General features: G+C 46.0%; 1 protein-coding gene across 1 annotated transcript; it reads right to left on the bottom strand.

Moving 5' to 3' along the window:
• Positions 1-12987: 12987 nt before the first annotated feature.
• On the bottom strand, positions 12988-16257 carry MRPL53 (mitochondrial ribosomal protein L53). The gene is made up of 3 exons (XM_075272119.1): positions 16098-16257; positions 15356-15468; positions 12988-13698 (listed from the first exon to the last, which is right to left on the bottom strand). The coding sequence occupies exons 1-3, from the start codon at positions 16187-16189 to the stop codon at positions 13580-13582; spliced, it is 324 nt and encodes a 107-aa protein (XP_075128220.1). The 5' UTR covers positions 16190-16257; the 3' UTR covers positions 12988-13579.
• Positions 16258-24670: the final 8413 nt, after the last annotated feature.

The raw sequence follows: 24670 nt of genomic DNA on the forward strand, positions 1-24670 counted from the left end.
TAGGTAGAGCTAAGTTAGGCAAGTGTTGCAGCTGAACAGGACCACAAGAATTACAAAGTTGGATCACTGGTATAGCAGAGTTGAGTTACTGGTGCAGTAGAGCTAGACAATATGTATGGCAGTGTTGGGTTCATAACCAGTATTACTGAGGAGTTGGGCAACTTGTGTAGTATGGGGGAATAAGCTGAGCGGCAACTCTCAGCACTTTTAGGGCTAGTTCACACATAAAAATCGCCTGGCTTATTTTGGTCCTGAAAAAACCCGCTTCCTAATTAGAAAGCAGTTTTTTTTTACCTTGAGGCGTTTTTCTGCAGCAGTCTTTGCTAAAAACTGTTTCAGAAAACACCAGGCGGTTTTCCCCTCCCCTAAAGTGAATGGACCATTAAAAAAGCGTTGCGTTTTCGTTTGCGTTTTTTTGCAAAAAAACGTGCCAAAAACACAACGTGTTTTTCGCCTGCCATTCACTTCCGCCTGAAGAAAGGTCATGCCGCTTCTTTTTTTCTGCTAGCAGCAAAAAACTGCTAGCAGAAAAACGAAAGCTAGCGGTCTCCATAGACCACCATTGTATGGAGGCAGATTTTGAGGCGAAATCCGCTGTCCAAATCTGCCTCTTTGCCCCCTTAGGGGGCGCTCACACTACCGCTGGTCAGCAGTGTCCGCAGCTATTGTCCGTTACAAGATTTTAGCAACGGATAATCAGAAATCCGTTAAAATTTCCATTAATTTCAATGGGATTTTATCTAGTGTCCGTTAGTGTCTGTTTGTGTTCGTTTACACCCAAGTCCGTTTTTTTTCAGCGGACAAAAAAATCCTACATGCAGGACTTTTCTGTCCATTTGAAAAAATGGCATGAGTCCTTTTATTTTTTTTAACATTGAAGTCTATGGGCAACGGACTTATAAGGGACAGTAACTAATAGCCATCAGCTACTGTCCATTGTGTCCGTTATGATAGGTGTCTGTTTTTTTGGGTTTTTTCATAACGCAATCCAACAGTAGTCTGAACCCTGCCTTAGAAGAGAACAAAGGCGGAGAAGGTAACAGAACAGGACAAATGATTTCAGAAGAAAATATTTAATGTGTACTAAAATATTCCTTTCCTTTGAATAACGCCCACACATTTTCTGGCTACGTAGGATATACAAAGTTCCTTTGTTATGACATAACACGGGTTTCCAGCTTCACAATGGCGTTAACCCTCTAAGGACGCAGGAGTTTGTACGTTACTGCTCGGTGACTTTTTCATATTTTCCTTACCCGCCTTTATAAATTCTTATCTCTGTTGATTTGAAGGCTTATTCTCTATGTGACGAGTTGTACTTTAATTTTGCACCACTTGGGGTACATATAATGTTTTGATCAGTTCTATTAACTTTTGGGGGGTGAATTATGAAGACACCCCACAATTCTATAATATAATTTTTTAGCATTTTGCTTTTATGGTGTTCACTCTGCATTGTACACGATAAGTAACACTATTTTTGTGTAGTGCGGACTTACGCTGGGTTCACACTAGCGTTCGGGTCTTCGTTCTCAGGTTTCAGTATTCTGCATGCAGAAGACGGAAACATGTCATGCCGAATCCGGCCGTGAGCGCCGGTGAGCGTTTTATGCTCTCCGCGGCGAAACCGTTTTTTTTAAAACCGGACACAGAGTACTGCATGTCCGACTCTTTTCTGTCTCCAGTCCAGTTTTGTGCAGGAAACGGAAACCTGCAGAACGGACTCCCGGGCGCAGATGTGAACAAGCCCTAATACACACATGGGGATACCTAGCTTTTTGTTTACATTATGTGTTTTTTAAATAAAAAGGTTTTGTTTTGTTTTTTTAAACTTTTTTTTTTTTTAATACTTTTTGAACATTTCGAACCTGTCCCACAAGAGGACTTGAACCTCGGATCTCTGATCCCCAGTACATTGTATTACAGCCCACCGCATATAGGCTGCCAATTTGTTATAGGTAGCGGCAGTTGTTGGTTGCCCTTATGGCTGCCATGCCAGCCTCTTGGGATCCAAGGGATGGCAGGGACAAGATGCTCATGCCCAAGTGCCCTGAACGCTATTGATCACAGGCATCCAAGGGGTTAATCCTTTGGCGTCTGAGTATTTTGTAGCTCTGATGGCTAGTCCCCGGCCTCAGCTGTGTAATACAAGTGCCTCAAGTAATGTCACAGCCACAGTGTTGTATTATTATGGTGCTGAACATTAAGGGCTAGTTCACACGGAGCAGGGCGATTTTTGGCGCGGAATCCACGTGATAATCCGCCCTTTCACTTTGGTGGTCTATGTAGACCACTATCGTTATTTTTTCCACTAGCAGCATGTTGCCGTGATGGGATGCCGTGCACTGCACCGGCATCCCGTCGCGGCAGCCGCGACGGAATATGCACATGTGTAATTGCGTGTGAACTAATCCTAACTGTAAGGGCTTGTACACACGGCGCCAGTGGGGCGGAATTTGGATGCAGAATCCGCCTCCATACAATAGTGGTCTATGTAGTAGCGACATGACCTTTCTTGAGGCGGATTCCGCCTCAGGAAATCAATGCAATTGAATAGGAGGCAGAAAACCGCCTTCCAATAAACGACCAGGCGTTTTTAAAGGTCCATTCACTGTGCTGGAGGGAAAAAACGCTCCAAAAACCGCCTCATGTCCAAAAACCGCTTCCCAATTCCTGAAGCTTTTTTTTCAGGACCAAATTCCGCCACCCCCTATTCACGTGTGAACTAGCCCTAAGCTCAGCACAACGTAATAGTATGGCGCAGAGCGGGAAGGGGTTAAAGATGCAGAGTGGACACCAGAAATCTCACCTATGTGATGTAGAATTGTCATAGAAAGGTCTTAGGGCCGTAGGTTTTCCAAATGCCAAACACTGTAACACCAGAAGAGACATCTGAGAGATTACACTGGGAACAAGTGATTTCAGCCATGGAAGCTTCTAGTGTCACAGCCTGGTCAGGATGCCAGCTAAGTCCTGGCAGGACAGGTTTCCTGATACCGCCACATCAGAAGCTTTGAAGTTGATTGTAATGATTTTTATATCCGGATTCTTTTAAAAACCAGGATGTCTATTTTTTGACACTTGGAGAAGCGCTATTCTTTATAAAGATCACTATCACAGCAATACAAGCGCAGGGGAACAACAGGCGATCTCATGTACAACTATACTGTATGTGTGGTCAGTACAAAGAACTGGCACATACGTTATACTGTGCGAGATGTCTGCAGACGACCAGGGGACGAGCTTTACGGATGGAGCAAAGACGGTTTAGGAATGCCCTACCCCAGGAGATAATAATGGACGAGACCACATCAGCGCTTATAAAGGGATAGAAGGCTATAATGAATCTAACTATAAATGATAGGAAAGAGATTGTTACAGATGACAGGTTGATCCGGGGATTTATTGTGATTGACGATTTTTTTTCTCTAATATAGTATCACTCTGTGACTCCTTCACTCATGTTAGTCAATAGAGTCGCACAGGGCCGCCGATAGGGCAGTACTACTGGTACTGGCATCAGGGGCCCGGCCAAATTGAAAAATGGGGAGGGGGCCCGGTTTTGGCCCGCCACCGTGTGCCGGCCCCAGGCGCCCATAGCAGTCATTGTGTATGTCCTATTTCAACTCAGATCTGCATCCAGAGGACGCAGATCTCAGTTGAAGACATACGCGGCTGAAGCAAGGAGCTGACACAAGGTCAGCTTCTCGCTTCGCTGCTGCACGCCTCTCTCCCTGACACATATGCAGCTGAAGCGAGGAGCTGACATGTAGCCGCTGCTACTGGCTTGTAGACACGATGTGATCACATCGCGTCTACAAGCCAGTAGCCGGCGAAGCGAGGAGCTGACACAGGTCAGCTCCTCGCTTCAGCCATCGCGTCTACAAGCCAGTAGCAGCGGCGGCAGCGAAACGAGGAGCTGACACAGGTCAGCTCCTCACTTCGCCGCTGCGCGCCTCTCTCCCTGACACATATGCGGCTGAAGCGAGGAGCTGATCTGTGTCAGCTCCTCGCTTCGCCGCCTCCGCTACTGGCTTATAGACGCGATGTGATGACGTCACATCGCGTCTATAACTGTGCGCCAGTGAGAGAGAGGCGCGCAGAGAGCTGCGAGGGAGCGAAGGAGAAGGTAAGTCAGTCAGTGTAATGTGGAACACGAAACTGGGGGCAGAGAGAGGACGGCATGACACTGGGGGCAGAGATGGAGAGGACGGCATGACATTGGGGGCAGAGATGGAGGGGACATGAATATGGGGGCAGAGATGGAGAGGACGGCATGACAATGGGGGCAGAGATGGAGGGACATGAATATGGGGGCAGAGATGGAGGGGACATGAATATGGGGGCAGAGATGGAGGGGACATGAATATGGGGGCAGAGATGGAGGGGACATGAATATGGGGGCAGAGATGGAGGGGACATGAATATGGGGGCAGAGATGGAGAGGACGGCATGACAATGGGGGCAGAGATGGAGGGGACATGAATCTGGGGGCAGAGATGGAGGGGACATGAATCTGGGGGCAGAGATGGAGGGGGGAACATGAAACTGGGGGCAGAGATGGAGGGGGGGACATGAAACTGGGGGCAGAGATGGAGGGGGGGGACATGAAACTGGGGGCAGAAATGGATGGGAGGACATGAATCTGGGGGCAGAGATTGGGTGGGAAACATGAAACTGGGGGCAGATGAAGGGTGTATATGAAGCTGGGGGAGAGATAGAGGGGGGACATATAATGTACGGGTGACTGTAGGAGGATTATACTGTGTGCAGGCACATGAAAAATTAATGAGAATGGGTGGAGTCAACATAACGGTGGGTGGGGCTAAATTTGCCACGGCGCGCAAAGCGCGCCGCACATTTTGTCCCTCTTTTGGTTCTTCAAAAGTTGGGAGGTATGGGTACAGGGGGCAGTGGAAAGATGTTAGAAGGTGGACGGGGGGGGGAAGGGGGATTGTTGGGGCATCGGGTGTGCGGCACTGCGGAGAGGGAACTGGGGCCTTGTAAAGCTGCTAAATAAAGGTAAATGTAATACAGAATTGGTATGTCGCAAAATAAAGTAGTTTTAAAATGGCGGGGGGGGGGGGGCCCAGACACTTAGGCTGTATGGGGCCCCAAAATTCCTGATGGCGGCCCTGGAGTCGCATGGCCCCGAAGGTGAAAATTTGTTTCAACAGTCATGGCACCCTCAGGGTTGCATTATGACTTTATTCACTATGAGAAAAAAAATAGAAAAAAAGTTTCAGCTCTCCCCTGACTTGAAAAACCCCAAAATTCCAAAATTTAAGATTCTGTCAAACCTGAAATTTTTGCAATATTTGAACCAACCACTGGTGGGACATTATATTGTGTGGAAGGGTCACTATTGGACATTACACTGTGTGAAGATGCCACTATGGGATATTATACTGTTTGGATGGGCCATTAGGGGGCAGTATACTGTGTGTCAGGGCCACTATTCATACCTCCCAACTATTCTGGAATTTGTGGGATAGTCCTGGATTCGGGTCCTGTCCCGCCATCCCGGTTGGCGGGAGACATGTCCCATATTCAGCTCATCTGCGTCCTGAGAGAATGCAGATGAGTTGAATACAAGGGTGAAGCAGGAGCTGTAGGTGCAATGTGATGACATCACTCACATCGCGCCTGCAGTTCTCTGTATAGAAGCAGCAGGGGACAGCTAGGAGAGGTGAATATCAGTGATTTTATTATGTTAAATTGTGGGGGGACATTAGACTGGGGAGATATAAAGGGAGACATTAAACTAGTGGCAGATGAAGGAGGAAATTAAACTGGTGGCAGATGAAGGGGGCAATTAAATTTGTGGCAGATGAAGGTGAACATTAAACTGGTGACAGATGAAGGGGGCAATTAAACTGGTGGCAGATAAATTAGGCAATTAAACTGGGGCAGAAAAAGATGGCAATTAAACTGGAGGCAAATGTAGGGAGGCAATTAAACTGGGCGGATGGATGGGGGGCTTTAATTGGTGGCAGATGAAAGGGCAATTAAACTGGGGCAGATGAAGGGGGCATTAAGCTGGTGGCAGATGAAAGGAAACATTAAACTGGTGGCAAATGAAGGGCGCAATTAAACTGGGGCAGAAGAAGGGGGCAATTAAACTGGTGAGACATGAAGAAGACATTAAACTGGGGGCAACTGGTGGAGGACATTAAACCGTGGGGGTAGCTGGAGGAGGACATGTCTGCCTCTAGTTGCTCCCAGTTTATAATATCCCCCTCTATTTGCCCCCAATTTAATCTGGGTGACGAGGAGAGGGACTTCAAATTGTGGAGCAAACGGAAGGGAACATTATAATGTGGGGTCATATAATGCCAGGGTGACTATAGGTGCATTATACTGTGTGGGGGTACATAGAAAAATTGTGAAAGTGGGTGGGGTCAATGTAGAAGTGGGTGGGGCTAAATTTGCCATGGCACGCATAGCTCGCCACACATTTTGTCCCTCTTTCTTTGAGATTTGGGAGGTATGCACTAATGGATATTACACTATATATGTAGCAGCCATTGTGGGACATTGTAGTGTATGTAAATGGTATATTATACCGTATGGGTTCCAGGAATGAGGATGCAATGCCATGGGTGAGAAGAGCAAGTCAAATGTTTGCTATGGGGCCCATCCTTTGCTAGTTACACCCCTGGATCAGGTGTAGATTAGGCCCATCCTAAATGGGTCACTAGCAGAAATTTCTGCAACAAATCCAGCACATGTGAATATGCTCTAAAAGACTGGTAAGTACAAGTGGAGTAGCTTTGTTACATTATCACTTCTTACCATACAAAGATGTCAGTAAACGTTTCAGCATCTGTTATAAATTATCATCCATGTTGACATTAAGCAGAATTATTCATGTATTATTAATTTCAATTTTCGAGGGAAAAAAATTTACATAGAAATTTTTTTTAAATTCTATTTACAGCCAATGCCAATTGCACCAACAGTGACACCTGCAGGACGCAATGAGGAGGTGCACAATGAGGTTTTTGGAAGCAGAAAAAACCTAATTCAAAAAACACTTCAAGAAATAAGAAGTTTTTCTTTTACATGGTTTTCTAACCCAATTGTATTTTGGCACTTTCTTTGGATCAAGAATGAGTAGGACGTTTCTTTTTTACTGCGGTGCCTGGCAAAAAATTTTCACGTTACTATTTTTGACAAATAAATTCAGTGTGAACATGCCTGTACAGATCACACAGCACTACACTACACACTGTGCAAAGAACTAGACTAACCGATGTATAGATTAGGGTAAAATGAGGGTGCGTCTTATAGTCCGAATGTGGAGTGGAGGGAGGGTGGAGGAGTGAAATTGCAGCATAGCCACGTTCCTGCCGCTGCTGGCTTCCTGCAGGGCAGGAGCATAGCGATGGCACCTGTGTCGGCATCTAAAACTCTCCCCGGCATCCGTCGTTCTATTACAGCGGATGCCGGGTCTGTAATGGCGGCCGCTCTGCTGCAAAGTGGCAACTGGGTTTCCGCTATACGCGGAGGCCCGAAGCTAATGCCCGCAATCAGAATGCATTCTAATTGCGGGCATAAAAACTTAACCCCCCCCCCCTTCCCCCCAAAGTGTAAAATACCCCCCCCCCCCGGGGCCGGTCCCTACTGGCCCCATGCCTGTAAAGTTGCAGGCCGGTTCCTGCGTGACGATATCGCAGGAGCCGACCTGTTCTGATGTCAACTGGGAGCCTACTGAAGGATCCCAGGCCTGTCATAGCTATATTAGTATTGCGGCTGGTTCATGACCATCCGCAGTAATAATGTACAGAATCTCCCATAGACGACAATACACTTGTATTGCTGTCTATGGGACATGCAATCAAATGATTGCAGGTTCAAGCCCCCTAAGAGGGAGAACTAATAAAATAGTTAAAAAAAAAAAAAAAAAAAGCTTTAAAAAAAATAAACTAAATAAAAGTTCTTAACCACCTCCCTTCCCTAGAATACATATAACAGTAGAAAATGACTGAAACACATATACATTAGGTATCCCTGTGTCCGAAAATGCCCGATCTACTAATATTTTTCCTGTACGGTGAACGTCAAAATCAAAAGTGCTAAACCTGCCGGGGTTTTTTTCACCGTTTTGCCTCTAATTTAAATAAAAGGTGATCTGAGCAATAGACATTCCCCAAAATGGTATAACTAAAAAGTACATCTGGCCCCGCAAAAAAACGCTCTATGCATCCCCCGTACAGCTGCAGGGTCACCTGTCAATGTGGCCTTACAGCTGTTGCAAAACTACAACTCCCATATATTAAATATTGTACCATTTTGTGCTTCAAAATTTTTTATAGCTATTTTCCTCCTCTAAAACCTAGGTGCGTCTTATAGTACGAAAAATACGGTAAATAAATGGGTTATAATGGATTGTGGGAAAGGAAATCGCAATCTCTGGAAACACAAAAGTCCCTAGATATTTGGGACAAATTTAGCCCATGTAGTAACACTGTGAATTGCTTTACAATGCTAAGTAACCACACACAGAAATATTCACTAAACAGGCGGTGTCATGTTCTCAGATGGGGAGGGGGAGCAGGAAACTTTCCATATACCAGAGGACGTGTTTGACTTTTGCGTTTTTTTGTCACAGTTTTTTTTTGCTCGAGCACACTGTATGGACCTGGAAACTTCCCTTTAAAAAAAACATGTTGTGTTTTTCAAGATGGAATCCACCTAAAGATAGGTCATGTCGCTTTTATTTTTCCTCTCACTGAAAAAAATCAGCTGGAGGAAAAAAAAAACTACTACTGACTCCCATTGAAAAGAATGTGGGGTGATTTTTTTTTTTTTTCTTTCTGAATTCTGCCTCAAAATCAGCCTGAGTGTGAACATGCCTTTAATTTGAGCAGCAGTAATATCTCCAAGTTATCCGCTTCTAGCTCCGTGCACAGTACAGTACAGGGGGACCAAACATCTCTGAGCAGAGATTGGGTGTCAACCCCCTCACTGATAGGGGATTTATGGGCTATCCTAAGGAGAGGCTTTTACATTAAAAAAAAAAACAAAAAAAAACAAAACTCCTGGACAATCCCCTTAATACGACCATATATACCTATGGTGGCGAACCTATGGCTCGTGTGCCATAGGTGGCAATCAGAGACCTCTCTGTGGGCACCATCTGTGAAACCGATTATACTGTGTGGGGGCCACTTTGGAGCAAATTGTACTGTGTGGGGACCACTGTGGAGCAGATTGTACTGTGTGGGGGCCACTATGGAGCAGATTGTACTTTATGGGGGCCACTATGGAGCAGATTGTACTGCATAGGGGCCACTGTGGAGCAGATTGTACTGTATGGGGGCCACTGTGGAGCAGATTGTACTGTATGGGGGCCACTGTGGAGCAGATTGTACTGTATGGGGGCCACTGTGGAGCAGATTGTACTGTATGGGGGCCACTGTGGAGCAGATTGTACTGTATGGGGGCCACTGTGGAGCAGATTGTACTGTATGGGGGCCACTGTGGAGCAGATTGTACTGTATGGGGGCCACTGTGGAGCAGATTATACTGTGTGGGGACCACTGTGGAGCAGATTGTACTGCATAGGGGCCACTGTGGAGCAGATTGTACTGTATGGGGGCCACTGTGGAGCAGATTGTACTGTGTGGAGGCCACTGTGGAGCAGATTTTACGGTGTTCACCATCACTGATATATACCATATGTCTTTTTTTTTTCATGTGGACCACCAATGCTTAAGAAAAAAAAAAAAAGGCGTATGTCCTGTTCTGGGGCATCTTCCCAAAATAGCAGATTTCATTTTGATTTTGTCAGACTTTACACTAAATTTCTCAGCCATTGTTTTTTTTTCTTCTCCATGGTTCCTGGAGGCACCCCAGAGGATAAAATAAGCTGTGTGGCCTGGCATGTATACGCCGTGTGAGATTTTGAGCGCTGTATACGCTCCCATTGATTTCAATGGGAGCTTGGATCGTATACGCCGTGTTATTTTGAGGCCGCAAAATCACGGCCACAAAATAACGCAGCGTATACGAGACTAACTCCCATTGAAATCAATGGGAGTGTATACGGCGCTCAAAATCTCACATGGCGTATACGTGCCAGGTCACGCGGAACGTTACTCCGTGTGAATGCACCCTTAATGCAGTCTTCTGCCTCAGATTCCTCTCCTGGGCCTCAGGCTCCCCATGGCGCCGCTTTCACTCACGGATCAGTTGTGTATCTTGAGCTGTGACTGGCCCGCGGCAAGGTAACGCAGGACGCTTTTTGAGCACCCTGCTTCAATCTCTGCCACCCATTGAAAACAATGAGACGGATTCAAGGTGGAATTTGATGTTAATGTTGAAACAGAATCCACCTCAAAATCAGCACCATATTCCTTAGAATGATCCAGATTTAGTAACTTCTCTGTTCTGGTTTATGTTTTAGAAATACAATTTATGAAACAGAATTTTATGAAGGTAGAAGTGAATTTGGTTGTGGATGTCTGTGCCTGTGTAAAAGAAATCAATGGGGGATAGCATGAACTTCTAGGTTATTGCAGAATGTGGGAAAGCTCTTATATCTTGGCACTGAGCGCTGGAAAACAAAGATTCCTCCAAACTTTATATAGATATATTTAGTTCTGTTTACAAGCCTTGTGAGAAACTATTGTGCTCCCCATCAGCGACTTAGTAGTGCACATTAGGCTGGGGATATACACAGTGCACAGACTGCAGCTCTGAAGGGTGGCCGGGACTCCTCTATGGTAGATTAAAACAACAAAAACGGACAGAACTGGGGTCACAACATGGGGGATGGGTGGATTAGAGTATAAAGGCAAATTATCAAATTTACAGAGACTGTAGAAATTACTGCCCCAAATTCAAGATGGGCCTGGATGCCTTTCTTTAGAAATTTGTTGGGATAAAGTGTCGAGCAAGTTCTAATTGCCATATTTGAAATTGGGAAGGAATTTTTTCCTCTCGTGGGGAAATAGGCGTCTACATTGTAGTGGTGGGTTTGCCTTCCCCTGGATCAACTTGAGTCTTTATCCACTTTCATTTGTTACATTTGGGGCCCTAAACTCCAGTATCATAAGGACAAGCTGCTGGTTTAGGGACCCCAAATCTAGTGACAGGATACTATTAAACAGTTTTACTGGGGTTTAAAGGGATTCTACCATTAAAACCTCTTTTTTTGTGGATAAGACGTCGGAATAGCCTTTAGAAACTCTATTCGTCTCTTACCTTTAGATGTGATCTCCACCTCGCCGTTCCTTAGAAATACCAGTTTTTACTGGTATGTAAATGAGTTCTCTGGCAACGGGCCCCAGCACTGAAAATGCAATGGGGGCGTCCCCACTGCTGCTTGAGAAGACGATCCTGCGATGCCTCTATCTTTGGCTGGATCCTCCCCTTCTCTGTCGTCTTCCTCCTGCGTCATCTCCGATGCCTGCGCAGTTGGCTCAGCCAGTGCGCATGCCGGCCAGCGGCCATTTTTGGGAGGCCGCTCTTTCTCTTGTAGTTCAATGTAGGAGCGGCCTTCCAAAAATGACCGCCAGCCGGCATTTGCACTCGGCTCTGTTAGTGTCTGACTGGCAGAGCCAACTGCGTAGGCGTCAGAGGTGACACAGGAGGAAGACGACAGAGAAGGGGAGGATCCAGCCGAAAATAGAGGCGTCGCAGGATCGTGATCTCGAGCTGCAGTGGGGACACCCCCATCGCATTTTCGGAGCTGGGGCCCGCCCCCATCGCTGAGAGAACTAATTTACATACCGGTAAAAAAACGGTATTTCTAAGGAACGGCGCGGCGGAGATCACATCTAAAGGTAAGAGACGAATAGCCTTTCTAAATGCTATTCCGACGTCTTATCGACAAAAAAAAGAGGTTTTAATGGTAGAATCCCTTTAAAGAGGACCTTTCACCATATCTGGGCACAGGCAGTGTTATATACTGCCAGAAAGCTGACAGTGTGCTGAATTGAGCGCACTGTCGGCTTTCCCGATCTGTGCCCGGTGTAAAGCGCTATCGGTCCCGGTACCGTAGCGCTTTACAGTCAGAAGGGCGTTTCTGACCATTAGCCAGGAACGTCCTTCTGCCTCGCGGCGCCTATCGCGCTGTACTGTGGAGCGGGGAGGAACGCCCCCTCCCTCTCCTGATAATGCTCATCTATGGACGAGCTGTGTGAGCAGAGGGAGGGGGCGTTCCTCCCCGCTCCACAGCACAGCGCGATAGGCGCCGCGAGGCAGAAGGACGTCTCTGGCTAATGGTCAGAAACACCCTTCTGACCATAGAAGAGCTACGGTACCGGGCCGTAAGCTCTTCACACCGGGCACAGATCGGGAAAGCCGACAGTGCGCTGAATTCAGTGCACTGTCAGCTTTCCAGCAGTATATAACACTGCATGTGCCCAAAAGTGGTGAAAGGTCCTCTTTAATATTGCTCACCTATCCAGATTGTGAAAAGGACTGAGTTACACAACCATTCATTACTACAACACAATGTGCGGCTCTGTGTGTGGTTCCTGAGTATCATGGCCCCCTCAATCAGCTGATCAGCGGGGTTACGGTCAGACTCCACCAATGAGATTTATTGACCTATTCTGATGATAATCTGATCAGTCACAAATGCTTGTTAAATCCTTGCACACCTTCTAGAGACATTGTACGTGCTTACTTCATGCAATCTTGTTCAGCCCTAGTTCCAGTACTAAGCATGGCCTACAAGTACCATCCTAAGACATCATGTATATGGCTGTATGGGCCTACTGACAACCTTCACATATCTCCGATTTTACATACTGGCATATAAATTATTTTCACCATGTTTTACTATTCCATTTATAGCAGAAAACCAGTGTAGATGTGGAGTATCTTTGACTATTTTTCGAGCCGCAGATTCTCCACTCTGCTTTCTGAATCTGGATCACCACTTTTTTTAAAAAAAAAAAAGAAGGCGTAACAGGATGGGAAGCAATGCAGACTAGGCCAGGGATCCCATCAAGTAATTTATTCCAGAAAAGTGGTTCAACTTATGCCCAAAATCTACTCGAGTGCCTCAATACCATAGATTGTATTCCTAGTAAATGGGACCTCCCATGGTGCACCAAAGACTCTTAATTCTGCTGCACCTCAGGCCAGTGGGGGAATGTGATAGAAACAACAGTCTTAATAAATCCCTGAAATTATTACTCATATTAGAAACTGCACTCACTTGCACTAGGCACATTGTAAGGCAAGGGATACATGTTGCTCAAAAGCTAGTCACGTAAGGTCACCAGACAAACAATGGCAGTCGTATGATTTTGTTTGATGTTGCCATTTTCCTATTCCACCCATGTATCTGTGCTGGAGGTATCCGCAGGTATATATCCTTCCTTCCTACAGGATGGAAAATGGAGGCAGGGGAACGTCTGGCTGCTATACATGATGCAGCAACCTTTTAATACCTTATTATTTAATAAAGAAAATACAATTTACAGGTATAGCACATCTATTAGATGCATCCTAGAGACTGTGAAGAGTCTTTTGAGAGATGGACGCCATGAAAAACTTCATATGATAGGTCCCGTATGCCAGTTCCTGCATGCCCAGAGGGCAGAAGAGGCGCTGAAAGTTATTTCTTGGCAGCATCTTTGGCCTGTTGGTCCTTAGATGAGCACATGGAGCTGAGTTTTAATAACATCTCCTTAGCGGTTACATGTTCTGATTTAATGACCAGCCGTTCACCATCACCTGCAAACACAAGAAACATCAGTAAGGAGCACAGTCATCACAATAGGACAATTCGTATAACTTAGACAGATGTAGATTTTATGGGGTCGTCCATGATTTTATTTAAAGGCCTTATCCTTATAATAGGCTATAAATATCTGATCAGTGGAGACTGACATATGGCCCCCACTCACATCAACTGTTTTGGTGTTTCAGTCTCAGGTGACGTTACTGCAGCTCAGCTACTAATGAAGTCAATGGAGTCTGAATTGTTGTGACTCCACCGGCCACTATACAGGGCACAGAATAGGGCTGGCCAATTATTCACAAAATAACTGAAACCAAAGACTCAATGACCTGACATGACTTTCCTTGCAGTGATTACTTCAATTATTTTGCATCCATGCCATCCTGTCACACTGCCTAAGTCAGAGGTCCCCAATGAACGGTTCATGGACCAGTACTGGGACATGAAGCACTTGGTACCAGGCCGGCCGGACTTCTGTAGGCTACTAGGTGTTGGCTGACCCTCCTATGCTGCATGTAATCCACAACATAGTAGCATCGGCAGACACCTGGTACAGGACCTGTTTTTTAGAGTCATACTTTCCACTTATCTGCTTACTAATGAAGCTCCTGTGCATCGTCTATGCCACTCCTGGATCCTTTGCTATGGTGCCCCTGGGCCCAGGAAGTAGCATAGAAGATACACACATCCTGTGTGCAAGAACTGGTCCCGGGAGCTGCATTAGTAACCAGGTAAAAATAATGTAATTTTAATTATACAGACAGTAGGTGGCTTGGGAAGGGGGAGGGGGTACTATAACTGTAATAGTGACCTAAAACAAACACTTTTTTTAAAAAAAATCTCCCATAAAGTAAATAAATCAATAAATTGAGATGATAATTTTTGGTAACCTGGGATTGAATCAGACTGACGCTAGGTTCACACCTGCGTTCAGCATTCCGTCTTCTACATGCAAGAAGACGAAAAGCACAGACCGGGTCCGGCCGTGAGTGTTTTATGCTCTCTGCCGCGAAACCGTTTTTTTAAAAATCTGGACACAGAGTACTGCATGTCCGACTCTGTGTCTGGATTAAAAAACCCAGTTTCGCGTAAAACGCTCACCGCCGCACATCTTTCTCACCCATTCAAATGAATGGGTGAGAAAGACTCCTGCAGGTTTCCGTCTCTTGCTCTGTTTTATGCAGGAAACGGAAACCTGCATAACGGAGATCGGGCGCAGATGTGAACGAGCCCTGAAGTAGTTTGTATGTCCTCCCCATGTTTGTGTGGGTCTCTTCTAGGTACTATTGTGTCCTCCCACACACCAAATACGTACTGATAGGGGAATCTGGTACATATAACGGCAGTGGAGGGAGCAGTACTATACAGCAATGTGTCTTAGGCTGCATTCACACGGAGTAAACGCTGGCGTTTTTTGTGTGTTTTTTGCACATAGCGCCGCGTTTACGCCGCGTAGCGTCGCGTTAACGCCGCGTATACGCCGCGTTAACGCCGCGCTATTTAGCGGTGGCGTTGCCCAGCGTTAACGCGGCGTATACGCGGCGTTAACGCGACGCTACGCGGCGTAAACGTGGCGCTATGTGCAAAAAACACACAAAAAACGCCAGCGTTTACTCCGTGTGAATGCAGCCTTACAGTTACGCAGCTTACCAAACAGAACGTCTACCATGGGCTCCGAGTTGTCATGTCTCACATCAACATTTATTTCACAGTTTGTATTGGTGGTGCGGATTTTTTTGGTGTTGATAGCTTCTAAAAACTCCCTGCAGATATAAGAAACATACACATATATATTAGGACCAACACAAGAAATCTCCACAAGGCTATCAGTATGCGACATACTACCCCGGATAGTCTATTGACTATGATCAGGCCTGCCTGCAATTGAAATGATTGTAAGTGAAATTTTTGCGGCAGAATCCACAGCAAAAATTCTGTGTGACCCTAGCCTAAGCGGACGGTTCATGTCTCAGGCACATGCGGTTTTACTTACCGCTAGAAAGTCAACAGTGCGCTGAATTCAGTGCGGCCTTAGGCCCCATGTTACGGAATTGCAGCTTATTTTGTCGCAGATTTTTCTGCGGATGTGTCCGGAATAAACAGATGCATGCAGGAGGCTATATATATATTAAACTAGGATATATGGACATCATGGCGGGGTCCCTGGTGGGGACAACCTCCTGTATCACAATGGGGGGTATCACTAGCTACATGAAGCAGGTGTCCATAGTAACCACCCATATACCCCTGCTATTTGTCCACAGCTTGCTGCACAGCGCTCACTTTTTGTATGAACTTTATATAAACCCTACAAGATGCAGTGACACATGACACACGCGTGACCTCCTTCCCATAGCGTGTACACGGCCATATTACCAGGCCCAGCTCTCACCTGGTAGACTGCACGTTGTGCTGGAAGGGTGACATGCGGACATTGATGTTCTTCACTGACTTCAGCACCAGCTCTATGCCCTTGGCCGCCATCGCTCTCAGTCACAGAGCCGGTGAACGGAGAAAAAAAACTACAAATCCCATAATTCCCGCACGCACCGGAAAAGGAAGTTCGTCAGAAGTAAAGCATGCCGGGAAGTGTAGTCCGTGCAGTGCTGGAGTGTGGGCGGAGTCATCGCTGAGTGTGGAAATGACAGCAGTGACGTGTGTGGGTCACGTGGTGGGAACTCCAGGGGAGCAAGTGTCGCACTGTAAATGAGAAAATGCTCATTACCCGGCACATGTTATACCAACACTATATACACTGGTTACCACAGGACCCCAACACTATATACACTGGTCATCACAGGTATACAGGACCCCAACACTATATACACTGGTTACCACAGGACCCCAACACTATATACACTGGTTACCACAGGACCCCAACACTATATACACTGGTCATCATAGGTATACAGGACCCCAACACTATATACACTGGTTACCACAGGACCCCAACACTATATACACTGGTTACCACAGGACCCCAACACTATATACACTGGTTACCACAGGACCCCAACACTATATACACTGGTTACCACAGGACCCCAACACTATATACACTGGTCATCACAGGACCCCAACACTATATACACTGGTTACCACAGGACCCCAACACTATATACACTGGTTACCACAGGACCCCAACACTATGTACACTGGTCATCACAGGTATACAGGACCCCAACACTATATACACTGGTCATCACAGGTATACAGGACCCCAATACTATATACACTGGTTACCACACGACCCCAACACTATATACACTGGTTACCACAGGACCCCAACACTATATACACTGGTTACCACAGGACCCCAACACTATATACACTGGTCATCATAGGTATACAGGACCCCAACACTATATACACTGGTCATCACAGGTATACAGGACCCCAATACTATATACACTGGTTACCACAGGACCCCAACACTATATACACTGGTTACCACAGGACCCCAACACTATATACACTGGTCATCATAGGTATACAGGACCCCAACACTATATACACTGGTCATCACAGGACCCCAACACTATGTACACTGGTTACCACAGGACCCCAACACTATATACACTGGTCATCACAGGTATACAGGACCCCAACACTATATACACTGGTCATCACAGGTATACAGGACCCCAATACTATATACACTGGTTACCACAGGACCCCAACACTATATACACTGGTTACCACAGGACCCCAACACTATATACACTGGTCATCACAGGTATACAGGACCCCAACACTATATACACTAGTCATCATAGGTATACAGGACCCCAACACTATATACACTGGTCATCACAGGACCCCAACACTATGTACACTGGTTACCACAGGACCCCAACACTATATACACTGGTTACCACAGGACCCCAACACTATATACACTGGTCATCACAGGTATACAGGACCCCACACTATATACACCGGTCATCACAGGTATACAGGACCCCAACACTATATACACCGGTCATCACAGGTATACAGGACCCCAACACTATATACACCGGTCATCACAGGTATACAGGACCCCAACACTATATACACTGGTCATCACAGGTATACAGGATCAGAAGAAGAAGGGCCACAACATAGCCTCCACCCCACAATTCACACTGAACGGCTCCACACTGGAGAAAACCAACAGCTACACCTACCTGGGGCTGGAGCTCAGCCAATCAGAAAGCTTCAAAGCAGCAATAGAAACCCTGAAAGCAAAAGCCTGCAGAACCTTCTACGCCATCAGAAGACAACTGTACCACCTCAAACCACCGGTGAGGGTCTGGCTGAAGATATTTGACGCTGTCATCTCCCCGATCCTTCTCTATGGCAGTGAGGTTTGGGGCCCAGCCACCTACCCAGACCAGTCAAAGTGGGATTCCAGCCCAACAGAGAACTTCCACCTGGAGTTCTGCAAGTACCTCCTCCATGTCCACCGCAGCACCTCCAACATGGCCTGCAGGGCACAGCTAGGCAGACTCCCCCTATGGCTCACCATACAGAAGAGGGCGCTATCATTCTAGACTCACATACAGGGCAGCAGTCTTGGCTCTTACCTCCACCAAGCTTGGATGAGCCACAGAGCCCCGAGAAAAACTGATACCCCCCAACCAAGCGTCAGCCATCTGCCAAACCAAAACCCCCAACATGCCCTGAACAAGGCTCAAATAAAAGGAGCCATTGAGAGCGACAAAGAGCGGTACATCGAGGAATGGAGAAGTGCAATAAATAACGCCAAGAAACTCACCGTGTACCAGTCACTGCAAAGAGACTACACCATGGCCACCTACCTGGAGAGAATACGCCACCCTAAACACAGACAGACCCTGAGCTGGTATAGACTGAGCGCCCACAACCTAGAGGTAGAGATGGGGTGATACAGGCAGACGTACAAGCCACGGGAGAACAGACTGTGCCAGCACTGTGACCAGGGGGCCCTAGAAGACGAGGCCCATTTCCTGCTACACTGCACCAAATACTCAGCTGTGAGGGCCATCTACTACCAAAGACTCTCTGCCCACATCCCAGACTTCATATTTGCAGATGAGAAGAGGAAACTCTACATCCTACTGGGAGAAGAAGAGGCCACTGTGGAGATCGCTGCCCAATACGTGTCCAGCTGTCACCCAACAAGAGTGAGTATCTATTCGGACGTGCCAATAAAGCCGATTTGATTTGATTCAGGATCCCAACACTATATACACTGGTCATCACAGGTATAATATAAAATAATCCTTTAATAGTCCTACAGTGGGGAAATTTCAGTATGTTACAGCAGCATAGTAATACAGATACAGGATAATACACAGTAATATATTACAGACGTAGACACACATATGCTGAGAAGAGAAGATATACTAGGAGTCCATAGCAGCTAAGGAGACGGAAGAGAAAGAAGGAAGACTTCATAGTCATTAGTTTTCTGTGCGGAGTGATCTTCGCTTGGTCTGATGTAGATTATACAGCCTGGTCGCGGTTGGAAGGAAGGACTTGCGATAGCTCCTTCTCACACTTGGGGTGAAGCAGACGGTCGCTTACAGTGCTGCCAAGTCCCATCAAGGTCCCATACATGGGGTGGGATTTGTTCTCCCGCATGGAGGTCACCACAGACAGTATCCTTCTATCACCCACCACCTGTACTGGGTCCAGGGGGCTCCCCAGGACAGAGCTGGCCCTCCTGATCAGCCTGTCAAGTCTATTTCTGTCCCTGGTTGATATACTGCTTCCCCAGCAGGCCACACCGAAAAAGATGGCTGAGGCAACCACAGAGTTGAAGAAGGCCCTAAGAAGTGTCCCCCGGACTCCGAAGGCCCTAACTGATTGTTGAGGATCACACCCAGGTACTTATAGGTCCTGACTATCTCAATACATGTTCCTTGGATCTCCACTGGGGTCGGAGCACCTCTCCGTTTACTAAAGTCCACCACCATCTCCTTGGGGCAAGAACTGTACCTTGTGGTGCCCCCGTACTACAGATCACAGTGTCAGACACACAGTCCTGGGCTCTCACATACTGAGGGCGGGTTGTCAGGTAGTCTAGGATCCAGTTGGACAGGTGATGGTCCACACCACCAAGGTTCAGCTTCTCCCTCAGTAGCCCTGGCTGAATGGTGTTGAACGCACTGGAGAAATCAAAGAACATTATTCTCACAGTGTTCCCGGGCTTCTCCAGGTGAGAGAGAGCTCTGTGAAGAAGGTGGATGATGGCGTCATCTACCCCAATGCCCGGCCGATAGGCAAACTGGAGGGGGTCCAGAGCGGAGCTCACTAGGGGGCGTAGGTGTGTCAGGACCAGTCTCGTTAGGACCTTCATCAGGTGGGATGTCAGTGCTACAGGTCGGTAGTCATTGTAGCCCATACATGACCGCAACACTATATACCTGTGTGTGTGTATGTGTATATATATATATATATATATATATATATATATATGCATATATATACACTAGTCATCACAGATATACAGGACCCCAACACTACATACACTGGTCATCACATACAGGACCCCAACACTGTGTACATTGGTCGTCACAGATATACAGGACCCCAACATTATATACAAGGTTCATCACAGGTATACAGGACCCCAACACTATATACAGTGGTCATTACAGATATAGAGGACACAAAAGCTATATACCATGGTAATAAGTTATACCAGGTATAGTGGACCGCACACTATATACAACCATGCGGGGGCGGCTGACTCACATTGTCTTGGCCTCTGGATGTCATACTGTGGATGTGAACAGAGTACTACAGTATTTGTACAGTATAACTTTAATTTTTTTTAGCCTTCCTCCTCTATTCCTCAGATCCTGTTCCCTTTATCTAGAAGTTACCCTTCACAGATACCGGCTGGAGACGGCACATACATTTTCAGTTATATGACCGACAACTCATACATTTTCAGTTATGTGACCAAATTTTTTTAAAAGATGGCTGGACCATTGTACCAAACAAGCCCTCTGACCTCTTGTGTCCTCATAGATTGTAAGCTCTTGTGAGCCTGGCTCTCAGTCCTATTGTCACATTGTAATGTCTCATATTGTCTGTTCATGTGTCCTCTTATATGTAAAGTGCTCCGGAATATGTTGGCACTATATAAATAAAGTTATTATTTGCTCAAATCACTCTTGTTCTAACCTCAGGTTGAATGTGTGATATGAAACTTCTCCGATAGGGGGCAGCAGATCACAGCAAATGGTGTTTTATAGTAGGGACCATATTTTCTTTATTCTTCCTTCTTTTGCACAAGTATACGTTTCATTTTACATCATGGTAACTTCACAAGACTTCATTGGCATGTACATGAATAGCTTTCAGTTCTTAAAGGGACTGTCTACTTTCCCTTCCTAATAGTAGAGCTAATAGACTATAGACTTAAAGGGATTCTACCATTAAAAACTTTTTTTTGTGGATAAGACGTCGGAATAGCCTTTAGAAAGGCTATTCGTCTCTTACCTTTAGACGTGGTCTCCGTTAACAATACTGTGCAAGCGGCCATTTTCCTGTGGCCTGTGCACCTGCGCAATCTGCTCTCCCCGAGGCCTAGAAGTTACGAGCCTACGCCGGAAGAAGACATTGAAAATGACGCTGCGGACGAAGAAGGAGGCGGCGCTGGAGACACTTCTCTGGCAGCGGTGGGGACGCCCCCATCGCTGCGGGAGAACTAATTTGCATACCGGTAAAAACTAGTATTTCTAAGGAACAGCGCAGCGGAGACCACATCTAAAGGTAAGAGATGAATAGCCTTTCTAAAGGCTATTCCGACGTCTTATCAACAAAAAAAAAGGTTTTAATGGTAGAATCCCTTTAAAACAATGTGCCCGGCTGTGAAGATCCCTGATGATCAGCAATAATCTATGAGAGAACCTGGCAGCGAGCATTCAGTTTTCTTGCAGCGCCACCACAGGAGTGTTTCAGCATTACACATTGTCCATAAAAATGCAAAGGGGAAACACTGTTTATAGCAGTTGGATAAGTATGCAGTAATGTGCAAAAGTTAGGAAGGTGTGAGGAAGGGGGGCTCGTAAAGTATGAAAGCTTTGAGAAACAGAAGTGCTAATAGTTTATTTTTGTCTCTTTAAAAAAATTACATCAGGTTCACACTAGCGCCATGGCAGATCCGAATTATGAGCCAGACTGGAAAAACAGTGGTTACACATGGAGACCGGAAGACCCCATTGACTATAATGGGAACTGCTGGGTGTCCACTGTTTTAAAACTGAAAGTGCAAGGAGCTGCAAGTATACTGTATAGCTTCATGCCCTGTACAATGGCTGAGCGCCCTCACTGAAGCTCCAGTGCGCTGTAGTTATATCACCCAGTCACTGTTAAATGTACAGAGCAATCTGGTTCTGTGCACTGTATAGTAAAAGGACTAGACACACCCTCAAATGGCTGATCTGTGCAGGGGCCGGCTGTCTGACCTCCACTGAACTACCCCTTTAAATAAAAGAAACTCACATTACTTTACACACCAGTATTGGTGAATATGCCCTCAAGCAATAAGAGCTGCTTACGTCACTGGAAAAATCGTGATCCGTATGTGACACTTAATTCCTTTAAAGGGGTATTCCCATAACTCTTGTTCTGTAGCCTGAAGGCTCTGTACTCTCTTCACTTCCTGGATTTCTCGCACATTGATGGGCGGGGTTTCACTTGCTCTGCTATCTGCTATGTTTGCAATCAGTAATAAGGGATTGGTTGTAAATGCATTACTACTGTATGAAGCTGATGTAGAGGCTGATGTAGCAGAGCTGGATTTGAGTCAGCTTGCATTACATACAGAGGTAAAGGACTCCCTATCTCAGCCCTTATCAGCCAAATTCAATTAAACCAGCTGATAAGTGGAAAAGCTGAAGATAGACAGCACAGTAATCTCGGAGCTCTCACCTCTTCCTCCCCTATATGAGGAGCTCCGATGCTTGTCAGCCCCTATGTAAGTCCCGAAAAATGCCCTTTAAAGAGGTCCCACAATAACTGCTTTCCAACTTACTCACCGCCAATCCGTTCCATCTATGTTGGACTGGTGGATGTGTACAGTCCATGGCTATCTTCATCAGCCCCGGAGACTATGAATGGAGCAGCAGCATATATGCAATTGTTGCGCCATCAGTGGATCCACCAGTGATAAGATCTTCCTGTCAAATTTTCTGTATTTCTAAAAGCCGTGACTTACACTGGTTTCACACCTGCGCCTTAACTCCGTTTTCAGGTTTCCGTCTTCTGCATGCAGAAGACAGAAACCTGTCATGCAGAGTCCGGCCGTGAGCGCCGGTGAGCGTTTTATGCGCTCCGCGGAAAAACCATTTTTTTTAAACCGGACACAGAGTACTGCATGTCTGACTCTGTGTCCAGTTTAAAAAAAACGATTTTGCAGCTCACGGCCGGAGACTTTTCAAGCCCATTCAAATGAATGGGATTGAAATGTAAGCCGTGTACCGGGGTGGGCTCCCCAGGATACAGCGAAGTCACAAACAAAGGAAGTGAGTCCAACTCAATTTAGCAAAGACAAGATTTTACTTAGTTTAGTAACCCCCTTTACCCAAAAGAACACTCCCAGATATTTACATTCACTCAGCCCGCAAGCTGAGACCCTGGTGTTGTACAGCACGGTGCCCACTAATGTGGCCTTCAATATACTCCAAGCTTTTACCTATTTGCAGACTGCACCTACTATATAGCTGCCTGCTACCTTCTATCACCCTAATACACAGGAACAATACGTGCGCTCCCCATAGAAATGAATGGGCTGCTTTTTCCCATTCATTTCGATGGGGAGCGCGCGTATGCTGGCCCCCATAGAAAGCAATGAGACCTGCTTTAAACGCTGCTGATTCGGAACGTCTACACATTCAAAATCAGACATCGTATCCTCCGTCTGAAGGGGTCATTAGTCCTTCTACCAGACAAGTAGATATTTCACCAGTAATGCAGCCTGTGATGCTGGTTATGCCTAACTATCTAACTACAGGTTCTTACACAGTCCCAAACAATTTGGCGCCAAACTTGCAGTGTGGTACGTGCACGGTTACTTCTGTTAGGTACCTTTTAGCCTTTCTTTGCAACAGTTGGAAGAGGGGCTCCTCAGACAGCATGAGGTCTCACTGACAGGGTCACTTCTCAGCCAAGTCTCTGACAGCAATCTTCTCCTTTAGGATGGTATCTGGATAATCTCAGGAAGTCTCTACTTCAGCTCCACTTGCTGTAACTCCAGCCCTCCAAGGAACTTCTCTACACAAGGATGCCACTGCAGTCCTTCCTTCTACTTCAGATCAAAGCACACACTGCCCAAAATGGCTGCTGCACACACAATCTCCTTCTTCTGAGCCCACCTTCCCCGAACAAAATTTCAGATTGTGAAAAAACAAAACTTATTTACAGAAACAGGCACATTCACTACACAAGGGCTGTATCACTCTCTTACAGAAACATGCCAGCAGGTTTCCGTCTCCTACCCCCGTTTTGTGCAGGAAACAGAAACCTGCAGAACGGTACAGGCGCAGATGTGAACGAGCCCTAAGTTCTATTATTGAACGGCATATAGAGTACAAAGTTGTGCCTTTCTCGTTTTACATTTGCGACTTTGACAGTATCTTATTCAGTACTTTTTTGCTATCATTCTGACTGAGACCCAATTGAATAATTATGAGAACATCCAGGCCTCCATTACTGTCAATATTACCAAGCTTTATTGCACTCTAGAAATTCCTCACTAATATATATATATATATATATATATTAAATGGATGGTGGGTTACGGATCCAGGTTGACTGGCTGGTGGTAATAGAATATAATTTTGTTGTACATTTTATTGGTGCTTAAAGGGAACCTTTTACCATTTCCAACTTTCCTGTCCAGCTCTTTATTTCATCATTTAGAAGCTGCTGCTTCACTGATTTCAGCACAGTTTAAATTTCTCCTCTATTCCCACCATTCCTGAGGAA

The sequence above is a fragment of the Leptodactylus fuscus genome, chromosome 4 (assembly GCF_031893055.1).
Source record: "Leptodactylus fuscus isolate aLepFus1 chromosome 4, aLepFus1.hap2, whole genome shotgun sequence".
Classification (NCBI taxonomy): domain Eukaryota; kingdom Metazoa; phylum Chordata; class Amphibia; order Anura; family Leptodactylidae; genus Leptodactylus; species Leptodactylus fuscus.

Bases quoted from the DNA above. Each gene is read 5' to 3' on its own strand.
- MRPL53 (XM_075272119.1), bottom strand. From the start codon at position 16,189: ATGGCGGCCAAGGGCATAGAGCTGGTGCTGAAGTCAGTGAAGAACATC. The intron at 15,469-16,097 runs GTGAGAGCTGGG...TTATATCTGCAG, and splicing joins CACAACGTGCAGTCTACCAG to GGAGTTTTTAGAAGCTATCA. The intron at 13,699-15,355 runs GTAAGCTGCGTA...TTGTGTTTGCAG, and splicing joins CATGGTAGACGTTCTGTTTG to GTGATGGTGAACGGCTGGTC.